We start from the raw sequence: 23,474 nt of genomic DNA on the forward strand, positions 1-23,474 counted from the left end.
GGGGGGAACGCCAGAAGGCATTACTTTCCAGCCTCAGTATTCCTGAATACCGGCAGCTAAGAAGGGGCCCACTGCCCAGAGTTCCCACGGTGGTGGGGCTCCGTGGGGCGCCCCCACCTCCCAGAGGGGTGGATTCAGCAGGAAAGGCAAAGGCCCCCAGGACCCAGAGTGGAGTGCAGCCTTACCTTTGGACCATGTCCGCAACCGAGGATAAAAAGCTGTTCATATTTTGGGAAAACATCTCTGCTCCCTTCTTAAAAAAGTTAATCTGAAAGACAGAATGGTGATGTTCTGAAGGTCATCTGGGAAAGGTGATCAGTGAGCACATCCCGCGCGGGACTGACAGCGCGGGGGCGGTGACCCTGGCTGGCCGGCCCCACCGCGTGCTCGCAGCGCTCCTGCGCCCCTGCGGAGCCCCCCCCGCCAGCGAGTTCCTCCCAGAGCCCCCAGTGCGCTGCAGAATGGGGGCGCTGGGACCGAGCTCTCCTACTGACAGGCCGGACGGAAACATCAGGGATAATGTGAGTTCACTGCTTGGCACATACCAGACCAGGCGCGTCGGCAGTTACTGACAATTCTCTCTGATGGTCCCGTCATCAGCTCTTTTCCTCTGTGAATTCTAGATAGAAAACTTCTGAGGGGCAAGGAGCAGGTCTCCACCTTTGCTCTCCAGGGGCTCCATCGGCGTGTGACACCTGCCCTGCGCAACGCCGGCCAGAACCGGACGGGGAGGAGGAGCAAACCCCGAAGGCCGCGGTGACCCCCGTCAGCGAGCCGCGCGTGGCTCAGAACACGAGCTGGACAGAGGCTACGGCTGGGACACTGCCCAGGGGAAACTGGGTTAAAGACCCTTACGAGGCTCTTCCAACCCTGACGTCAACCCAGAGGGGACTGTGGGTGTGGAGGCAGCAGAGTTCTGGGCCTGAAAAGGTGCTCAGACAGGTGAGCTCCCTTCCGACCTCCAACGTTCTGGGATGTGGGCTCCCTCCGCCCAGGGGAGGGTGGCCCCAGGAGGGCTCCGTCTCCTTTGAAAATAAAACTTCAATTGCTGGCTTTTGGGGAAGGGACAGAAGGAAGTCCTTACTTCCTGTGACTCCGGGGTATTCACTTCCCAGGAAGTCGGGGTTGCCTCACAAACCCTGAAGGGCAGGGGTAAGGGGAAGAGTGGCCACCTCTGTGCATTACTGACATCTGTAAGCATCCGGCCCCAAAGCTCAAGTCTCCATTTCTTTCCATGGCCAAGGCTTTAAAAAATCTGAATACTGGGTTTGAACTGCTCCATCTTACATGCCTGATCACAGAGAGCTAAGAGCTGCAAGCCCGAGCCATGAGAAAAGGGAGAAAATGCTCAGCTTTGGACGTGGGTATTTTCTCACACTCTATGCCAGCTCATGTGTCTGATTTGGAAGCGGCCCCTGCCCTGTGTGGTGGGCACAGAACTTGACGGCGCACCCCAATGAGGCTGGCACGTGTTGTCATGCTCACATCCTGGGGAAGTATGCACTCCCATGCCCTTAGTTTTCACAGGATAAAAACAGAGGATGATCACGATTATCCTAATGCACGGTAATCATGCAGGGAGCTGCTCTGGCCCCGTGATCTTTTAATCATACAGAGATCAAAACAGTAAATGGCATTCTGAATCTCCGAAACCTCAAATATCAAAGTCTGTTCAAGGAGGCTTCTGCATTTCTAAGGACACAGCCTCCCAGTGGCTTTCCTCTCCTTCCCCTCCCTGAACTCCTTGGAATTTATACTCCAAATTCCATGTCTTAGCTCCCCTGCTATTCTGCAAGTTCCTGGGGGGGGGGGGGGCTCCTGCAATCCCTCAAGGAGTCTGATCTGAAGGAATGGAAGGGAGGGATGAGATCCTGGCTTCTCCAGCCACCTTCCATCAGATCTACCCTGTGAATACTACCCTGGACTTGATTTCTGTGATCTCGTAAACCTGTACACAGCTTGCATAATCTCTGTTTCAGGCATGACGACTGAATCGTGATTTCAGTGCAAGGGCCTGTTTAGCAATGGCCAGGGGAGGCAGAAATGAAGTCAAACAGCTTGCACCTAAGTGGGTGGTGCCGAGAAGCCTGATTCAGGGCCACATCATCCAAAGACCCAGATTCTCACGCCTTCGTGAGCTGCAAGAAGTACAGTGGTCAGACGGCCATCAGCTAACAAAGGTAGACGCTTAGTCAATGCTGATTTAAAAGGGCTGATGAGGCAGACGGAGAGCGAATGCTTCGGAATCATCCAAAGGATTCATGGGTTTAGACAACAACTGGTGTTAAGTGAAGGAGCTATAGTTCTTGGCAGGATGTGAAGTCTGCAGGGGGAGGGACTATTTGGTCTTGTGTCTTGAAATCTGGGTACTTTCCACATGAAAAGTGAAACATGCCATCCTCAGTCCTCAAAAATGCTGCTTCGGCCACCCAACGATGACATGACAGTGTGCGGCTCTTCTCCATGTCGCCAGGCCCGGGGGTGCGGGGGGTGCTCCTGCAGCCGGGCCCCCTCTCCCTGGGGCAGCCTTCACTTAGAAAGTGCAGGCCAAGAGAAGCCGGTGTGATACTTCAGGTGGAACAGAGTGAAAGCAGCCAGGAACAAGCCCATCCGTTACACCTGTGAGGCCCCTCCCTAACTAACCAGGTGCCCCAACCACCACCTGCTCAGCCTACAGCTGCTCATCTTTCTGAGGCTCAGTCCAGGCCCCCCTCTGACCCTGGGCCTCTAAAGAGCGGGGACTCCTGCTCCACAGGCCCAGACTGTCAGTCCAGGGAGGACAGACGGGACAGGAGGCGTTATTAGAGAGCAAAGGCAAGACCGACGATCTCCAGCACGGCCAGGCCCTCCGCCGGGCAGAGGTGCATAACTAAGGGAGGAGAGAGGCGGGTATCAGCGCCCACCATGAGGAAGCTGGACGCTGCCAGAGGTCTGCTGCGGGACCGGAGCCCGCGGCTGGACAGGGCTAGCTGTGGGTTCAACCCAGCTTTACGCAGATGACACAGACAGATTCTAGCGCTCTACTTAAATATCACCCCTGAAGGCATCAGCCGACTTGAGTTACCTCATCATTCAATGTCACAACCACATTAAGAAGACAGATCGCTGAGCTTGAACGCCTAAAGATCCTCTCTTGTTCCCCTTTCCCCTGAATGCTACTGATGTTGTGTTTTTTGAAATATATGTATTTTTTAACATGTGTTAAAAAAGAATAGATGCTCACACACGTGGAGTTTTAAAAAGTTGCTGACTTTTTTTCTTCTCAACATTCTGCTTCCTGACATCCCCTTCTGTTCCCAGATTGTCGTCAGCTGAGAGAAGATTCCTGGGTGTGTCTCCTGCACGCGGGGTGAGGTGCTAGAGTCCGTGTAAGTGGGGCTAGAGCACGGCAGGGACGGGGGGCATTCACCCCATATGCACACTCACTCCTGTCCCTGCCAGGCTGGTGCTGCTGGGCCAGGGCCCCGCCCTGCCACTGGAGCCTCCTGACAGACGGGTGTCAGGAGACCACTAACTGGGGGAAGAAGTCACCTACATCCTGGACAGAGACTTGAGCAAACCATGGCAGTGTTTCGCCACGCCCCGGATGCCAAGGTGCCAGCCATGACCTCAGCAAGGAGAACAGCGCAGCTGAGGGTGACCCTCACCACCCAGAGCAGCATGGGACCGTGCGGGGGTCCTGAGCTGTAGGCCCAGCTCCACCAACCTGAGCAGTCAGCTGCTTCTCAGAACATCAGACCAGGCCTGGCTCTCACTTGGCTCAGAGGCAAAGGGCCACACCAGCCCTTCCCCATGGGAGGCTTGGGACCGAGGCGGTCACCGTCTGCACGTACAGCCTGACAAGTCCAGCTAACGATCAGCCAGCCCACCCGGAAGCTCTCCATGTGCTGAGTCTAAGGAAGGTTCCAGGGAGGTGGTGCATTCGTGTTTCTTTCTCTGATGATGCTTTGGTTTCTCTTAGAGGCTAGCTCAGCAGGAATGCCAAGCTGTTCTCCCCAGCTGGCTCAGGTCTTAGCCCTTAGGGGAAGGGCACGGCCTACCTGTCCGTGGGCAAAGCCTATCATGGGCTCCATCATGGCCACACGCTTCCTGTACTGCAGCGCGTTGAGGGCGCAGTAGTACTGAAGGGAAGAGAGGTGCTGTTTCCGCCGTGCGGCCGCCACCTCTTTCACGACATCTGTCTTCACCTGGGTAAGAGGCGGGAGGAAAACGTCAGGCTGTCTGATGGACGTGGCAATTCTGTAAGAGCATGAAGCTTCAACAGTGTGCATTTACTCACGAGACCCATTTCTGCAACCAATACAATAAAACTCAGATAAGGTTCCACCTTATGTTTTAAAAACTCCCAATTAAAAATACCAAAGTATTAGCATCTCTGTGCTTGTGGGGCTGCCCTGGGGTGAAGCCAATTACTCTCAGATCCCTTAGGAGAACAATATGGTAGCATGCACTGAAAGCCACAAACATTTTAGTTCACTCATAAGATTGTATTCCAAGGAAATAATTTAGCTCAAGGAAATCATGCAACAGAAGTAGGAATTTAGATGCATTAAAATAGTCAATATCGTCTACAGTAGCAAAAAAGCATGAGTGAAAGAAGCAGAGTCAACACCCAGGACAAGAAATTCAAGTGACCTGAATACGTATGAGGCAGACAAGCACGAGGTACCAAGCTTGAGTTGAAATCATTGTGCTAATGTAATTATACAATGGTTCCAAGTTGGTGTTTAATAAACCAGTTTGAAAAGCTACAATAGGGAGGTAGAAGTCTACTTATGAGATTCAGAATAAGTAATTAAAAATCTGTGTATAGGAAAGAAGAAAAAGAATTCATCAAGTTACCCTCAATGCCACGAATTCAGAGCAGGAACATAGAAAAGGAGCTTAAGTAAACGAGGTGAAAAATAACAAGTCAGGTAGGCATTCTTACCTTCTCGTTCTCCTTTTTTTTAGGAAGCCTGCTATATTTTGCCATTGAGAGGTCATGCTCTAAAAATAAAGAGGCATTTTAGCTCCCAGATGGGTTGAAAGGCAAGAACATTCATTCAGCATCTCCAGCCACATGCATACTAAACCCATGCGCCAAGAATGGAAAGGATGCCTACCATTACTGGCGAGTCCAAAAAGATCCTTTAAAGTGCTAACCTCTGAACAAGAGAAAACAAACATCTTAGAGCAAAGAAAAATAAAATACACCAACCCAGAGCTCTGTGCTTCCCCAAGAAAAGAAAAGTCTCTGTGTGGAAGGAGGAAGGCTCTGTGAGCACCTCCTCAGGGTCTCTGCCCTCACAGGGCTCTGGCCTCCTGCCTGGTCTGACTGGACTTTGTGGCTTCAGCTCCATCCCAAACTTGGGACCCTGACTGCCCTTCAGGCCATTCCTTACAGACAGCATTTGGGAGTCCATGAAGCAGAGGGCACTTGGGGGATGTGGGCTGGAGTGTGTGGTGGCCAGGTACTCTTCATGGAGCCCTGCAGTATACACTGGAGACCTGGAAATTCTTTGGCCCCCCAAAAGAGTGTTTTAATACCTCTTTCCTCACAATACCCGGACCATACCTAGAACCTAGGAGTGCCCTGTTGCTGGCCATTTTAACATCTGGCAAAGCCACCACTAACAAAGGAATATGGGATGCTTGTTTTAATGAAAAAGTCTGAAGCCACCTAGCATATGGTACCTGCGACAAGCCAACAAACACCACTATTACCCCCTGTGGATGCCACACTCCTCATGCACCAAGAGGTGTAACAAAGTCAAGACCAAAAAAACGACAAGGTCAACAAGGGTGATGGCTGTCCAAGGTTAAAAACTTAAAAACAGGGGCGCCTAGGTGGCTCAGTTGTTAAGCATCTGCCTTCAGCTCAGGTCATGATCCTGGGGTCCTGGGATCAAGCCCCACATTGGGTTCCCTATTCAGCAGGGAGCCTGCTTCTCCTTCTTCCTCTGCCTGCCTCTCTGCCTACTTGTGCTCTCTTTCTGTCAAATAAATAAATAAAATTAAAAACAAAAAACAAAAAAACACAAAAACACAGAGACATCTAAAAGAAAGCGATACTTTCTACTACTCTACCACAATCCAGTTTTGCTTCATCAAACAAAGGAAAGCATTTTCATACCTTTTATGTCTTTTTCAGTTTGCCTCAAAACTGCCTCCAGCTTTTCAATCTCTCTTCCCGTTATTCTTACTCTTTTTGGTGTCGGTTGCTTTCTGCCTCTGTGGGCCTGCCTTTCCCTTTCTTCCCCTCTCCCTTTTACTTCCTGTTGGAGCACTTTCAGGGTTTTACACTTTCCAGGTCAAATAACTTCCCTACTAGCTTTTGTGTTCTCTTCATTCAGATATGTACTTGTATTGATGCATAAATGAAAAAGACAGCAAAATGTCAGATAAAAGCCATCACAGCAGAGGGGAGGCCAGATTCTAACCTGGTTCTCAGGCTGACTCAAGTATGACCCAGGCCAAACCCTTCAAACTTGCGTGTTGGTGTGGTCAGAGGAGGTTACTTTGATTCACTGTTTCCATAGATACCTAAGAGGGTTCTCTTTTTACTACTACCACATAGATTTATTCTCTTAAAAAAAAAAAAATCACCATCCTGGGCAAATACTACTAATCCACACTTGAGCCGTTCAGGATGATGAAGGCCCAGTCATTACCAATGCCGGCACCCTCTGCCCCCGGCTGCCTCCCATCACAAAGCTGAAAGACACAAATCTGACAATGTAGGTCTTGCGGGGGGAGGGGTGATTATTTTCTGTCTAAAAGACTTGGACTTTATTTTTAAAATGAAATCCCCACACATTTCTATGATTTTATTTAGAGAAAATCTTTATGAAAAAATGCACCCAGACTCTCAGTTCATACTGGATAATCAGCACAGGACTACAGGCAGGTTTGGGATTTACATGCAATTATAGATGAGCAACACTCAAAACCACTAAAAACCCTGCTCAAGCAAGGTTTCTCCTTACACAAGCTGACATTTCATTTATTGTTCTTTGTCAGGTTTCAGTGCTGTGTAAACCGCCCTTGGCAAATGTTGATGCCAGGTCTACCCCACTCCCTAAAGCCTCAGGCGACATGATCACCGGGAATCTCCAAGTGAGGGGGAGAAAGAACATGGTCTTTAAGATGTACTGCATCTTTTCTGCCTGAATAAATTTTACATTTTAAGGTGTTATATATATATACATATTTTTTTAAGATTTTATTTATTTGGGAGGGGGGGAGCAAGGTTGGGGGGGGGGGGGGGGGGGGGAAGAGGCAGAGGGAGAAGCTGACTCCCGGCTGAGCAGGGAGCCTGGAGGAGGGGCTTGATCCCAGGACCCTGGGATCATGACCTGAGCCGAAGGCAGCAGCTTAACTGACTGAGCCACCCAGGTCCCCCTGAAGAGGAAGTAATATCCTGAACAGATCTCTTAGTACTCAGTTTAGACTTTTTTAGCCAGCAATTTTTTACATCAGTGTTCCAGAAAATACAATTCTTTAATCTCTAAGCAATTAATATTTTTGATGATATAAAGAACAAAAAGACTAGAAAGTCTGGGTTCCCTTTTGTAATATCAACTATTTTTTTCATGAATTTTGGTTCTTTTTTATTCATTTTTTGACTACCTTGATTTCCAAGAGATATAAAATTACTCTAAAATTTTGCTTTGGGGGCGCCTGGGGGGCTCAGTTGGTTAAGCAACTGCCTTCGGCTCAGGTCATGATCCTGGAGTCCCTGGATCGAGTCCCGCATCGGGCTCCCTGCTCGGCAGGGAGCCTGCTTCTCCCTCTGACCCTCCCCCCTCTCATGTGCTCTCTCTCTCTCTCTCATTCTCTCTGTCTCAAATAAATAAATAAAATCTTTAAAAAAAAAAAATAAATAAAATAAAATAAAATTTTGCTTTGGTTTTTGGCTGAAGAACCAAAATTAGTCCAAAAGGGCAACCACGCTCTCTGAACCAGTCCCAGATCTGCCCACCCACTAAAATGTGAGCTCCCGGAGACCAGGGAGCTCGTCTGCCTTGTTCACGGCTGCAGCCCAGGGTCTAGTACAGGTAAAGCATGGTCCCCACCCCTCCGTCCCTCTCTAAGGCACCCACTTTACATTCCAAAGCATTCATGGCTCCCCCAAAACAGCATGTCTTTACAAATGCTCTGAACCAGTAATATAAACCTTGCCATCGTTGTCTCCTTGGTAAACACTTACTCATCTCTCAAAACCCAGCACAGAGATCACCTTCTCCAGGAAGCCCTCCCTGGTACCCTAACGTCAAAAAGGTAATCACACCTTTCTGTGTGCTGTCTTGTACCTCTCTGTCCTGTTGCCCTTAACACATGATGTTATGACTGTCTGTTTCCAAGTCAGTTTTCTCATTAGCCTGTAACCTCCTTTAGGCGAGCCAAGAACATAGTGGAGATTCAGTGGAAGTTAGCTAAACTGAAGTGCTCAGAAAAAGAAGGGCATTTCTCAATGATGCACATATTTAAAGAAATTAGTACAGTCAGAACGATTGTGGAATGAATTGATATTTTGAAGGTAATGGGCACTGAACTCAGTAACTTTACCTGTGAGATCCTTTTCTCGAAACTGTATAATAGGTAGAACCATCGTGTCTGCCAACTGTTTAGCCAGCTCGGTATGGAGAACATTAAGCTGAAAAAAGAGAGAAATCTTACTGAAAAAAAATTATACCCACTGTAACGGACACTGACTTCCGCACAGGATCACACTGAACACTTCTGTGTGGTTCAAGAGTTCTGGTACACTTCCTTAGCAAATAAACAACCCTTCATAAAGCTAAAATGATATAGGCCTAGAGGTTCTAAAACTGAATGCGCGGTTCTGAGCTGGCCTCAGGTTTGCTAAAGGGGTCTCCAAACCCATGGCTACGGTCTACGTACTACGTTCCCAGGCTGAGCCACACCAGCTGGAGGAGGAAACGTCACGTTCATGTGCACGCAACGAACACGGCTCACTGGGAGCACTCACCTCGGGTCACACTTTACCAGGCCACCGTAAGTTCTCTCCTTCTCAGAACAGCCAAAGTCACACTTGAAAGACTGGCCTGCTGGGAACCCATTAACCCGACAACCACAGCAGCTGTGGCCTGGGAATTACTCTGCAGAAAGAAGGCTCCCCACTGAAACCTCAGATCCCAGGCCTCCGTTCTTTCAAAGAGCAAGCTGACTGTATTCACATGTGATCCTCCTCACCAAGTAATTTTATTTTGATTCTTTCTCTCCTTCCACCTTGTCAAGGCCTTCCTAAATCCTGTTGTAAATGGTGCAAAAGAAATAAGTCATCCCCCCTCAGCACTACCATTTTTGAGTCCTTTTTGCATGCCAGAGTTACATGCTTTATATCACTTGGTTCTCACCCACTCTGAGAGTCCGGTCTTCTTTATTATACCCACGTAACAGGTAGGCAAACAACTCTCCAAATCCAAACAGCAAAGAGGTGGAATGGCTGGGATTTTCATCCTGGGCTACTATATCTGAACTCCAGGCTTTTCCTACTACACCGTGTTGGATACAGAGTCTTTTATGCTCACAGAGTTGCCCAAACTTCAAATGTTTGGTGGTCTAGACATCAGCAACGAACACAGATATTACTGAAGATGTTCTGGGATTCCTGGTTGGTGAACAAAGGGAAATCACCCACCAATCTGTGCATTCGGCAAAGTTTCGCTTTCACGCGCGTAGATCTCCACACCAAGAGGCTTGTTTGAGAACCCCTGATGGGGCCAAGCTTCCGGGAGGCCAGGATACCACCTATAAAATCACATTCCCAGCCTTCCAGCCTTTGGGAATGATTCACTCCCCACCAAAAGAATCATCATTCCTGCCCATGAAAGTAGGGTTGTAAGTATCTTAAACTGGAAATATAGGTTCTGGGGGTTTGAGGACTGACCACATTTCCTTAGCAACTGGCTCTGGTCAAGAAAAGACCTGACTTCAGGTAGTGCAGCCCGCTGCTTCTCCCCCTGGGCTCCTTATTCATGGTTAATTAGGAAACATTCATCTCCTCACTTCCAAAAAAATTACTTTTTTCCATTCATGCTCCTCCTATCTGGAAAAGATATCCACCCATTTTAAACATTCATTTTGAAGAGAGTCCGAGTCGTGGGAGAAAGGATGAAGCTCCAAAGAACTGGATGACGAGTTCTCTGTTATATCCCCAGTGCCTAGAACAGCACCTACCCCACAGTAGGTGGTCAATACGTGTTTGCTGAATGAATATCAACTTGCTGGGTTGGTTTGTTGAATGAATGACAATGCAATCAGTACAATTTTATATGAATGTTAGTTTCTCATTTTATAAACTGAAGACAGTATCTCCTTTACATCAGCGACTGAACAGTTAAATGGCACCTGCATGTTCTTTTTCGCTTCTTCTTTATCATAATTTTCTACTGTAAGTACTGCAAGCTCCTTGAAAGGTGAAATACCCATTTCATACCGACCTAATTCTGTAGAGGGTTCTGCTCAGCACCAGTAGCCTCTGAGCTGGGGTGTTTATTACAAATAGGATTTATGTACTTCTCTTATAACAATACCTGTTTTTCACAAATGTTCCAAATGTATTATACAATACAGCTACAAGAACAGTTGTACGAAACCCTTTGTGGCGGGGGAATCGTGCCCATCCTCTTCCTCCCCCAAAGAAATGTCCATCCAGAACATGTGAGTATTTAGAAACAAGGTCTTTACAGATGTAATGAAGGACCTCGAAATGAGATCATCCTGAGTTATCCAGGTAGGCCCTAATCCAATGATAAGTGTCCCTATAAGAAGAGAAGACACAGATGGAAGGGGTGAAGTGGGGTGGGGAGGAGGCCATGGGAAGGCACAGGCAGAGACTGGAGGGATGCAGCCACATGCCAAGGGACGCCCAGGGCCACCAGAAGCCGGAAGAGGCCAAGAAGGTTTCCCCCTCAGGCCTCTAGAGGGAGCTTGCCAACAACTTGATTTCATACTTTTGGCCTCCAGAACTGGGAACAAATAAGTGTCTATTGTTTTAAGCCACCTACTTGTAATTTGTTACAAGCAGCTGGAGAAACCAATACACCCTTCTTGGGAAACTGAATTCTCAGAAATCTTTCTCTTGGTCCATTATTCATGTATAACAAAGCCTTTCTCCTCAAACCAGAAACAAACATAATCGCATACAACCTGTCTTGTGAAATGAGCCTTGGAAGAGCAACAAGTTGAGATATCTTCTTAAATATTTGAGTAGATACATACAATGGAAAGTGGGCCAACACAAAGATGAAAGAAAGTTCAAGAAAGAATCAAATAAAATTTTGCCGTGTTTCGATCTTACCTCATCTACCACTTTGGAAAAATAGTGGAGTGTAGAAATTACTTCTTCGTCGCCTTTGCCAAGAGCAAAATTCTAAGACCAGAGAATAAAAGACCCAGGTGTTAACGCCTGGAGAGTCAGCGCTGCCTCACCCACATCCCAGCGCCCTCCAGCCAGCTCCCACTCTGCTCCCGGGCGCAATCGCGTCACGGTGTCTATCTGCAGAAAACGAGTGCGCTCGCCACTTCCTGCCCCAGCGACGCACTCAGTTGCCCCTCCCGGGCTATTCCTTTGGTGGCCATCACCCTTCTTCTGTCTGGACATAACGGCATCTTTGAGTTTATTTCCTGGAACTGGGTTATTTCCCGGAATTTGATTCATTTGTAGCCCCTCAGACCATGAACCCTCAAGGCAGTGGGTGACTTCTGTAGGCTAATTAGAATACATCATAAAGACTTTGGGATAATCACCAGTTAGAATTTATCAGGGGAAAGGAAAAGGCAAGACAAAAAAAACCCCAAAAAACAAAAAAACTCCACCAAAAAACAAAAAACAAAAACAGGAGTGGACCATGGACAAAAAGAAAGAAGGAAATCAAAGTCTCTCAAGGATGCCCTTGGAGAATTCCTTTTTTTTTTTTTTTTTTTTAAGATTTTTATTTATTTATTTGACAGAGAGAGAGAGACAGTAAGAGAGGGAACACAAGCAGGGGGAGTGGGAGAGGGAGAAGCAGGCTTCCTGCAGAGCAGGGAGCCCAATGCGGGGCTCGATCCCAGGACCCCAGCATCATGACCCAAGCTGAAGGCAGATGCTTAACGACTGAGCCACCCAGGCGCCCCCCTTGGGGAATTCCTTAAAAGAACTCCATTTACGAGAGTCCCGAGCATAGCATCACATGCCACATAAATACCCAGTTACCTGTTTTTCATATGCTAGCAGTTGCTTAGAAAGCTGCTGAGTGGCCAGGCACATCTCATTCTGCAGGGAGAAGAGAAAAGCAGGTAAGATATGTCCAACACATGTAAAGTCACCAAAAAAAAAAAAAGTCACCTCAGAGAATCCCTTAAAAAAAGTATGTGTTGTGTCTGTAAAATAATAGTTTGCTCAGGAATTATTTGGAAAACAAGACCAAAACAAATTAAAAACGTTAAAGCTTGCTTTTCTCCCCCCACCATTTACAAATTACTGTTCCTCCTAGTCAGTCAGTACAAAAATGTAGTGAGCAATTATGCTGTACCCAACATCCAACAAAGACTCCGACCCTGTCCTCACACAATTCACTGGGAAGCAGACAGCAAAAAATAGTTACAAGCATGACGAGAACCGCAAAGGAAAGCATGGACGTGTTAGGAGGCTCTAGCAGGAGGACGCAGATGGTCTCTAAGGAAGAATGGTTCTAAGTGGACCCCTGCAGACAGACTAGGAGTTAGCCATGGGAACCAGCTTTCCAGAAGGAGGGACCAGCATGTGGGAAGCAGCACAGACTGTCTGAAGAGCGACAAGTGTAGCCGGAGCAAGGGGTGCAGGTGTGCAGGTGAGACGAGGCTGGCCGAGCGGACAGAGTGAGGGCATGCAAGCCTCCACGGTCCACATTTAGACTAAGGGCAACGGGAGTTTCTGCAGCACTGTGACATGATCAGATCCAGCAAACCCAAGAGGGCTAGGTCGGTCCTGCTGGATGGGAACAAGAAGCATAGCTGCACTGTCCTGGGAGGCCCGTTTCATGCCACTTTCACTGGCCCATATTGTTCATCTTCCTCTTCTCTGGTTTATCCCTCTAATCTCTGGCTGTGGGGCAGTTTTCCACCACAAGCCTCCGACAATTGATGCCCTCTGCCTAGAACACGTGTCTTCGTTTCTAAAGCTCAGTGAAAACTTCTCTTCAGATTCAGGACTCACTCCCAACAGAGGGGCAGAGCCACAGGGTCTGACTGGGGAGGAGGGGAGGGCACCGGCCGGCCCTGGCCTTCGTTTACTTTCTAATTCTCCTGGGTTTGCTGTCCCTTTAGGGGCAAGGCCTGAACTCTGCAGGGGCTTGTTTTCTTTATCGTGGTCTTCCTTTGCAAGACCCATCAGAATCCTAATCCTACTTTTTTCAACCCTCTTTGCTGACAACTAGCCAACCTGTTCCCTGACTTCCTTCATCGGCCCCAAGGAACAGGCATTAACTGACCCTGAAACAAGCACATATAATAAAAGTTCCTGGCTTTGGAATCCTACCAGGGTGCCACTCCTTTCAAAACAAACCCGAGCTGGTGGCCATGGCGCCAAGAGGAAGGCAGGTGAACAAATGCACAAGCACTAGGCCCCGCACTGAGGGAGGGCGTGCAGCAGCTCCCAGCACACAGCAGCCTCTCGACAAATGTGTGATGAATGAATGCACAAACAAGGTTAGAAGACTCCTCTAAATTCCCGGTTTAAGACAATACTTGGAATCAGAGGTCAGGAGAAAATACTTCCTAACCCTACAAGGTGACATCACCATGAGGGGGGTGGTACGATAAAATACCAAGAATGCACAGCACGAAACAATCAGCCAAGAAATCAGCCTGCCGATCATCTCCAGCAGAGCTGTTTGGAAGGTCAAAGTGCACGGGAAAGGGTCTTGACCCACTCACTGGGCTGACAGCCTGTTGTATCAGAAAATCCCTCGCTCCTCTTCTCTGAGTTAGTAACGGAGGGTTTAGGGTGGATTTGCTTAAGCTACTTTAAGCATCTGCCTGGGGGCAGCACCATGTGGACTGGGATTTGCAGACCTACAGAATCGTCCTAACAACAGCAGCTAGCACGGAGAGGATTTAATCCATGGCAGATGCCACACCAAGTGTATTCCATGTGTTACCTCGTTTAATTCTGACAACCCTATAAGGTAGGTTCTGATTATTAACTCATGTTTACAGATGAAGAAACAGGCAGCACAGAAAGGCTGAGACACTAGCCCAAGGTCACACAGCTACTTAGCAGCAGGGTTGGGATGTGAGCCCACATCTGTCCCATTCTAAGATCCACACACTTAAACACTACTCTCCAAGATCCCAAGTCCTGCTAAGAGCTGAGGCGGCCTACGCTTTAGCCTGAAGTTGACAAACTTTTCCTCTAAGGGCCAGATAGACATTACTTGTGGAGATGGTCTCTGTCACAACTACACACTCTGCTGTTGGAACATGAAAGCAGCCATAAACAAGACAGAAAGGAATGAGTGTGGCTTCCTTCATTTAAACATTATTTACAAAAACAGGAAGCCAGCCCAAGGGTGTAAATTGTTGATCCTGCTTTAGATATTAAATGTCTCTAGAGACCCACCCCCAGGAGGCTCTCCATTAAGCTACAATATTTCAAATTCAAGGAACATTTTCCATTTTTTTAAAAAAAGGTTTTATTTGAGAGAGAGAGCACAAGCAGGGGGAGCTGCAGGCAGAGGCAGAAGCAGGCTCCTGCTGAGCAAGGAGCCTGATGTGGGTCTCGATCCCAGGACCCTGGGATCAGGACCTGAGCCGAAGGCAGACGCTTAACCAACTGAGCCACCCAGGTGCCCTCATTTTCTACTCTTTTAAGTCATTCTTTATTTTAGCTAAATCTAAAATATTACTGCCCCATATCTGTATCCTTTAGAGACTGGTCAACAGATATGATAACTACCCTCCCTGCCTTCAAACTAAGCAAGAAGCACGGGCTACTTGGATTCTTCTCTACCACTTAGTGGCAAACGCTCCAAAGGGAATAATGGAAAACCTGCCAGAGCGCCGCTGGCGTCAGACTGCACCCAGGCTGGGGGGGGGGGGGGGGGGGGGGGGGGGGGGAGTGCTCCTGGGCTCCCTGCACAAAGCCAAGAAGGGGGCACAACATTCAACTGCTGCTTTCCACAACTACTGTGTACAACTGGACTCTGCCAGGTCTTGCCCTGAAATACCCTGTGAAAATGCTGTGTATTTTCAGATGTGTGTGATTCCAGACTGCAAGATTCTGCTCGGCCAGTATGATCTCACTGGGAACAAATGACAGGTCCAAAACGGCCTGTCACCTGCTCTGAAAAGTGAACTTCTGTGCAGAGCACATGCCATGAAAAATCTTTTGAACTAGACCAACTTTAAATTTACTCACACTTAATCTATTGTACACAGAGGTTTTACGAAATGCTTTGCCCACATCAGCCAATTAATCCACACCCTGTGAGGTCAGCCCACACAATTATCTCTGCAACAAGGCCTGCAAAACTGGAGCTTGGGTGCAGAGTAAATATTAGCAACAGCAATAACACAGACAGCCGCTAACATTCAGCGAGTCTTTTCTAAGTGCCGGACAGTGCTGTTAAGTGCTTTTCATATTTTATCACATTTAATCCTTACAGTGCACCTATCAGGTAGGGACTATTACCAAATGAGGAGACAAAGGCTCAGAAAGGATAATAACTTTCTAAAAGCACAACTAATATCTGGCAAGGCAAAGACCCAATGCAGATCTGCTGGACTTGAAATCTAAATGCCACGTTTTTAACACTATGCTATTTCCAATCTAAAGTGCAAACCTGTTATCTGGCTGGTACTCAGCGGGCATGTCTCGCTGGGCCCATGGATAGGAACATAAATCCCACACTTTTTTCTAGCTGTGGTTCAAGCAACAGAAGTGGCCTAAAATTTAGACTCTAAATCGAGTTCCACGAGTCAGATTTCTGCGACATTCTGGAACCACTCTTTGGCTATTCACTATGCTATTTAATGCCTGCTAAGAATCCTTAAAAAAGATAACCCAGTGACGTGTTTACTGACAGCATCTCCTACGTGACATCGAACCTCCATGGCTCCTGTCAAGGCAGAAATACCCGTGGTCAGCAAACCTGAAAGAAAACGACGCTTTTAGCAAAGGACTGTTTATCTTGGGGTGGCACAGAGCGTTCCGGCAACTGTCACTGTCACCCCAAACCACCCAGAGGCCCCTGCTGGTGGCACATCCATGGTGGATGGCAATGGTGAGGCTGGGAGCAGGGGCAGAGGAAATCCCCTGGGGTCAGAGTCACCATGCAGGCCCTCGCTTCCATCCCAGCCATGTTGCCTCAAGCCCAGGCGTGGAAAGTCTCGGTCACCACGTGCTTCCCACCAAGCCGGGGTCCAGGAGCCCTCGCTCTGGGCCGCGCACAGGAGTAGTGAGGAGCGCGAGGAACCAAGGCAGGACGCTGTGCTGGGGGGCAGGCCGTGAGGGGGGGACGCTGGGGACGGGGACGCTACCCTGGAGGCAACAAGGAAGCCCCGAGCCACGTGGGCAGGACAGTGACAAGATCCGACTTGAGCAGAGGAAAACTCAAGAGTGGCCGTGGTGGCGAGGAGCACTGAAGGGGGCACGGCAGGAGGCTCGGAGCCCACCCGAAGAGGTCGAGCGAGGGATGAGAACAGTCTCCAGAATGTGGAGGAGGTGGTGGAGACCTGGGAGGTCGTTCTGAGGCAAAAACGACAGCGTGCAGCGCGTGAGGGAGGCGGCGAAATCCCGGAAAGCCGGCGTCCAGTCGGCCGCGGGCTGTGCCGGCTCAGCTGCGCATGTCCGCAGCTCAGGCCTTCCCTCGACGCCCGCGGCACCGACGGCTCCAGCACTCCCAGGGGCCAGGCCTGGTGCGGGCACTGGAGCCGCAGAGTCGGCTCTCTGGGGTCTCACGGTCCAGAGGGGCAGGGAGGCCGCACTCGCTGCACCGGAAGTGCTCGCCCCAACGGGTGCACGGGGCATCCGGCACACGGGCGCGCTTCGGCTGAGGAGGGAGAGCAGGAAGGAAGGGAAGGGGCCAGAGACACCTCGGAGGTGACGTCTTCAAGCCGGGAAGGCCATTTGTCAGGGCAAGGGGTTGATGGGGACTGTTGGCAGCAGGAATGGCAGAGCAAAGTCTCAAGGCATGTGGAGGGCCTGGCACATTCTGGAACAGCCAAACACGAGGCTAGAGGAGTAGGCTGATACTCAGTTCGTGAAGAGCTTTGCGCACCTTGCTGAGGAGTTCAAACTCAACTGCACTGGGAGCCAGGGAAGCGTGTGAAGACAGGGAGGGAGGGAGGTTTGGATAGAGGAGGGACTGAAAGGGGAAGACACTTCCGGAAGGCAGGAAGATGGATCAGAGAGTGCTGGATCTGGTAAGAGCGGAGCACTCACTCCCCACAGCACCAATAGGCCAATGTCTTGAATGAAGACCCAGAGACAAGGACTAGAAACAGACTCTGAAATGGCCAGGCTTGCTGAAGGGATCTTAGCTCTGGAAGCAAATAGAGACGAAGCAGAGGAGGATTCCAGTGCGATTCTGGAGAACTTAAGGGGCAGGCAGCAACAGGATGCCAAGAAAGGAGAAAGACCTAGAAGGACGGGCAGAGAACTAGGAGGGGACCGGAAGGGACCTTGTCACAGGAACCAAAGCAAGACCACTTCAAGGGGGGGGTGTCATTAAAGGATCAGGTGTTTGCCCAGGGCCCAAGGGTGGAGAGGCTCCGATTTAGGCACTAGGCCGCCCCTGAAGCAAGGGGAGGAGAGAGGCCAGACTGAGGAGTGGGCATCAACCATCCAGTGAGGAAGTGAAGAGAGCAAGTATAGACTGCTCTGTCAACAAAGTCAGGATCAGAGGACCAAGCTTCTATTTAACCCAAATAACAGCCCCAGTATAACGTGCTATCTTAACTACTGTTATTTTAAGACTTAGAAGATGATTAACACCCAGAGCCCTTCGTGCCAGGAACTGATCGTAGCCCTTCAAGGGTAAACTCTATTAACCTTCACAATAATCAATGAGGTGGCCATGATTACGGTCTCTGTTACCTGATAAGGAAATTCAGGCAAACAAGTGACCCTCCCAATATCACACAGCAAGTGGCCAAGCCAGCACTGGAACTCAGATCTGATGAGTTCAAGGCCATACCCTTAACCCTTGCACCTAAGTGAATGAGCCTCGTCCAGAATCATCTTTCATATTAATCTGAACGCCGTAAAGCCATCCTGAGGAAAAGCTGTAGGTCCTGCACGCAAAACAAGTGCAGGAATCCCGGTCTCCGAAGCGGTTTCTAGAAACCACTCAGGCTCTCTGCTCCCTCACTGAAGCTACATACATATTTCTCCTCAGTCCCTGTCATATCAACCTCAATTTGACTGGTTTTCAGGGCTATTAAAATGCACTGACTAAAACAATCATGCATAAAAACTCATTCAACAAGGGAAGTCACTTTAGTCACAAAAAGGAATTGGCTTCCACCTCTCAAATACAGTGGGCCCCTGTTTCCACGGGGGACACATTCCCAGAGCCCTAGTGGATGCCCGAAATTGCGGCTACTGCTGAACTCTGTATATACTGTTTTTTTCCTCCACATACATGCCTATGATAAAGTTGAATTCATAAATTAGGCACAGTGAGAGATTCACAATAATAACAAAATGGAAAAATTATAACAATACAGATGACCCTTGAATGACATGAATTTGAACTGTGCAGGTCAACTTACTCAAAAACTTTTCTCAATAAATACATACAGTGCCGTAAATGTATTTTCTCCTCCTTGTGATTTTCTTAATAACACCTCTTCTCTAGCTTACTTTATTCTAAGAGTACAGTACATGGTATATACAACATACAAAATATGTGTTAATCAACTTTGTTTTTGGAATGCTTCTGGTCAACAGGAGGCCATTACTAGCTAAGCTTTGGGGGATTTTCAGCTGTATGGGGGTCAGTGCCCCAACCCCTGCATTGTTCAAGGGCCAACTGTATAGTGTAACAAAAGCTAATGTGAATGTGGTCTCTCTCTCAAATATCTCATTGTGCTATACTCACCCTCCTTCTTGTGATGATATGAGACGAGAAGATGCCTATGTGGTGAGGTGGAGTGAAGTGAATGACGTAGCACTAGGTACTATTGACCTTCTGACGATATGTCGGAAGGAGGAGCACCTGCTTCCAGACCGCAGTTGACTGTGGGTAACGGGAACGGCAGAAAGTGAATCCGTAGCTAAAGGGGGAACTGCTGTGCTACACAGCTGTTTGGCCGTCCTATAGTGGGGGTTGTTCTATAGTGACAAGAACAACCTTGGAAAGCTCCCACTTCCTTGGCCTCTGCTGCCACTTCTGGAGGCCAGTATGTCAAAAGAGTAGAGCGTAGTGGTTCAGGGTGAGAGTGCAGGTCTTGGAGTCAAAGACCTGACTGTAAATTCTAGTTCTGTCACTGTGATATTAGGCAAAATACATAACCTGAGTCTTAGTTTACTGATCTGTGAACACATGCTATAGTAATACCTCTCCTTTCTTATGAGATTCTACAAAGGAGATGCCGAGCCTAGCTTGTGGTATGTTTCTGCACCCAATAAATGGAGACCATTATTTCTATTATGAAAATATGCAGTTCTGACCCTATCTGCCTTCCAAATCCTTCCCCGGCCCTATTATAAGCTCATACTCCTGGAAGCCCACTCCTCTCATTTTGTTTCCCAACAGGTGCATTAGCTTGCTGAGCTTGAGATCTCTGTACAGGGGCCCCTTGAACAATGCAGGGGTTAGAGGGGCCGGCCCCGCCTTGCGCAGCCAAAAATCTGCATGTAACTTTTAGCTGCCCCGAAACTTAATAGCCTACTAGTGACCAGAAGCCTTACTGATAACATCAACAGTCAACACAAATTTTGTATGTTATATGTATTATATACTATATTCTTACAATAAGGTAAGCCAGAGAACATAAAATTTTATTAAGAAAATCTTAAGAGAGGGGCCCCTGGGTGGCTCAGTTGGCTAAGCATCCAACTCTTGGTTTTGGTTCAGGTCATGATCTCCGGGCGGTGCGATCAAGCCCCTTTGGGCTCCGTGCTCAGCGGGGAGTCTGCTTGGCATCGTCTCCCTCTGCCCCACCCCCAACTTGTGCGCATGCGTGCACTCATGCTCTAAATCTTTACCAAAAAAAGAGAAAATCTTAAGAGAAAATACATTTACAGTACTGTATTTGTCAAAAAAATCCACGTATAAATGGACCTGTGCCGTTCAAATTCATGTTGTTCAAGTGTCAACTGTACATCATTTCTAAAGAATTTTTTTCTTTATAATACCAAATTTCTGTATATCTTCTCTTCAAAATATTTTACTCCTATCACCTCCTACTGCTACCTATTACCCCAATTTGAAAAGATACTATTCCCACCTCCAATTTGGGCTTTTAGTTTTTAGGATCTGTCGTTCTGTATTCAAGAAGGCTGAAGAACAGTTGTAGAGATTGAACAATGTTTCCTGCTTACATTGAACAATGTAAGTCTGCTTCGCTGAAGGAAAATGAAAGAGCCTTAACCATGGTTCTCACTTCAAAAAACATCCATCTGAAATTTACTTAAAGAAAAAAAAATTCTATCCAGACTGAAGGCACTAACTACAGAGGTCCATTATCTGTTGGAGGAGACAGATTCCAAGAATTGCCGGGTTTCGCTAATACTGCTGGGGACATTTCACGGGTCCCTGTTTTCTCAAAACAATATTCGCAAGGAGATTACCTAAGTAAACCTCATTGTAAGACCCTAATAAATCTATTCTTAAAAGATTAAAAAAAAATTTTTTTTAAGATTTTATTTATTTATTTGACAGAGAGACACAGCGAGTGAAAGAACACAAGCAGGAGGAGGGGCAGAGGGAGAAGCAGGCTTCCTACTGAGCAGGGAGCTCAATGAGGGGCTGGATCCCAGGACCCTGGAATCCTGACCTGAGTCAAAGGCAGACGCTTAACGACTGAGCCACCCAGGCGCCCCAAGATTTAAAAATTTTTAACCTCTCCAAGAAAGAAACAAAATTATGGCAGATATTTTGATTATTTATGTAATTCTGTGTATCAAATGTATGAAACGCAAAATTTGAGATTTAACTGAATATGGACACAGATGCATCTATTCAGACACTAAGGAGATTTTTTTTTTTTTTTTTTAAGATTTTTTATTTATTTATTTGAGAGAGAGAGAATGAGAGAGAGCAAGCACATGAGAGGGGGGAGGGTCAGAGGGAGAAGCAGACTCCCTGCCGAGCAGGGAGCCCGATGCGGGACTCGATCCAGGGACTCCAGGATCATGACCTGAGCCGAAGGCAGTCGCTTAACCAACTGAGCCACCCAGGCGCCCGATACTAAGGAGATTTTAAACTTATCTAGCCAATCATCTTCAAGACAGCAGATCTTTTTATGTAACCCATCTCCGCTCTCAGTGCATGAGAAACATGTACTGCTTCCTTCGTTCAAATGACCTCTAACAAGGTACTCAGTTCCCACGGCCTGCAAAGGCACATCTGACAGTCAAAACACCAGACGTGACTTCAGGGACTGCTGTAAAATACTGAAAACAGCTCATGGACTATAGCTTCATTCTAGCACGTAAGTCAAATAAAATTTAAAATTTCCCCCAAATCAGCTACAATCAGCAAAACTGTTCACAGAACCTTCCTCTAGTTTTCCTCACTCTTCCTCTTTCTAAAACTGAGGTCCAGTGGCTGTCGCCCTATCAGAATACAGAAATTTACCATGTGGTCTGATTCAAAGTGAATCATTTATCATTTATCAGCAGCATAAACCTGGTTTTTAAAATACAATAGTGCAAAAACATCTTGCTAAGTGCCTGTGTTTTAAAAAATGAGATTATAAAACCCTATTAATTTAATTCAACAGGTCTAGGTGTAAAATATTTAAGGAATGATGTTAAATAAACCAAGAAAACATAACTTAGGGGGAGAAAGTTGAGTGAAAACACTGGTAAGTATTACTACACACACATATACACACACCGATACATACATGTATATAAACAAATTCATCAAAGAGGAATCAAAGAAGTTTCCTTTTTTTTAATTACAAAGAAACAAAAGAAGACACTTAAGCCTTCACATAAACCTGAAAACCAGCTGACCCTGACCCAGCCGATCTGGATGCTGCTGGCCACTGTTTGGATCTGTCGCTGACTCTGGCAGCACTAACCAGCCCTTCCCATGAGCCTCTGCTGCAGGAAATGCCGAGGAAGGGTTTCTGGCCAGTAGAGAACCCATGTGATGATCATGTGGTGTGAATTAAAAGCCGGTTTACAGACTCTTGGAATTAAGTGCACGACCCACTTAATTTTGGCAAAATGTAGTTTTCTGGCTCAAAAGAAAAAACGCGTAAGAAAGCCTCTGGGCATCTCCAAGTAAATGATTCTGACAGACATGGAGAGGCAGAACAGACTCTTGGGAGTGACAGAGACATTGTCCCTTAAGTCGTGGGGCTCCTAAACCTTAAACGGGAGACAAGTCATTTAACGACAATATTCAAATTACTGAACAGCAAGTAAGTTCAGGTCCAAGTCCAGGGAAAAAAATTTCTATTTTCTTAAATTTTGAATATGTAGGGGATATAAAAACATACAATATAAATAGGGTTTTAAAAAATCAACATAATATGTCTCCAGATTCTGAATGTCTTACCAAAACAACAAGTAGATTCACAATGAGCACATGATTTGTTTGGGTTTTAAAATCAGTCCCAATTAAGTTACATTTGTATAATACAGTAGAGTTTGCAAATCCGTATCTCCAGCCTGAACTCTAGATCGGAACTTTCAACAAGCTCTTTCTCCACTTTGATGTCCCATGGACACCTCAAAATCAGCCTTTCAAGAAAGAATTACGATTGGTATCCCTGCCATTCCACACACACACACACACACACACACACACACACACACACACACACCCCTCCATCTCTTCTATGTGCTCCCAACTATCCACCCTGTTGTTCAAGTCAAAGACCTGGACATCATTCTGCACTCATCCTTCACACATCTGACCCCTTCACATCCAGTGAGTCACCATTCTGTCTCTTGAACACCTCTGAATTTCATCCACTTCTTTCCATTTCTACTGCCACTTCCCTAGTTCAGGCTGCCCCAGGTTTCGTAGCTGGGAGTTTGGGCTTCAGGTCCGGGCTGACTTGCTCTGCCATGTAGTAACGGGATGGACTTGGACAAGTCACTTGTCATTGGAATCCTTAAGTCTCCTAACCTATAAAATAAGGCTAGTGCCAACAATGCCCACCTCACAGAGTTGCTGCAAAAGTCCTGAAATCATGCCCAGAAGCTACGAAATACTCAATTAATCTCGACTGTCACAATCCTCCTCCCTTTGGGTGCTGAGCACAATTCCTCTGGGTTAGGCGACCTCCTCTCCTAGTGGTGCTAACACTCTTAGATA

The 23,474-nt window shown here is 47.4% G+C and overlaps 1 protein-coding gene across 2 annotated transcripts in view; it reads right to left on the minus strand.

The window, feature by feature from the left end:
• APPL2 (adaptor protein, phosphotyrosine interacting with PH domain and leucine zipper 2) overlaps window positions 1-23,474 on the minus strand; it is a 53,017-nt gene that overhangs the window by 21,502 nt on the left and 8,041 nt on the right. For both annotated transcript variants that reach the window (XM_032416299.1, XM_032416298.1), the window contains exons 3-9: window positions 12,206-12,265; window positions 11,309-11,380; window positions 8,551-8,638; window positions 5,106-5,147; window positions 4,931-4,989; window positions 4,041-4,187; window positions 186-268 (exon numbers count right to left, since the gene is read on the minus strand). In XM_032416299.1, coding sequence (XP_032272190.1) covers window positions 186-268; window positions 4,041-4,187; window positions 4,931-4,989; window positions 5,106-5,147; window positions 8,551-8,638; window positions 11,309-11,380; window positions 12,206-12,265 — 551 coding nt within the window. The remainder of the gene's footprint in view (window positions 1-185; window positions 269-4,040; window positions 4,188-4,930; window positions 4,990-5,105; window positions 5,148-8,550; window positions 8,639-11,308; window positions 11,381-12,205; window positions 12,266-23,474) is intronic.

Source organism: Phoca vitulina, unplaced genomic scaffold (assembly GCF_004348235.1).
Source record: "Phoca vitulina isolate PV1807 unplaced genomic scaffold, GSC_HSeal_1.0 scaffold19, whole genome shotgun sequence".
NCBI lineage: Eukaryota > Metazoa > Chordata > Mammalia > Carnivora > Phocidae > Phoca > Phoca vitulina.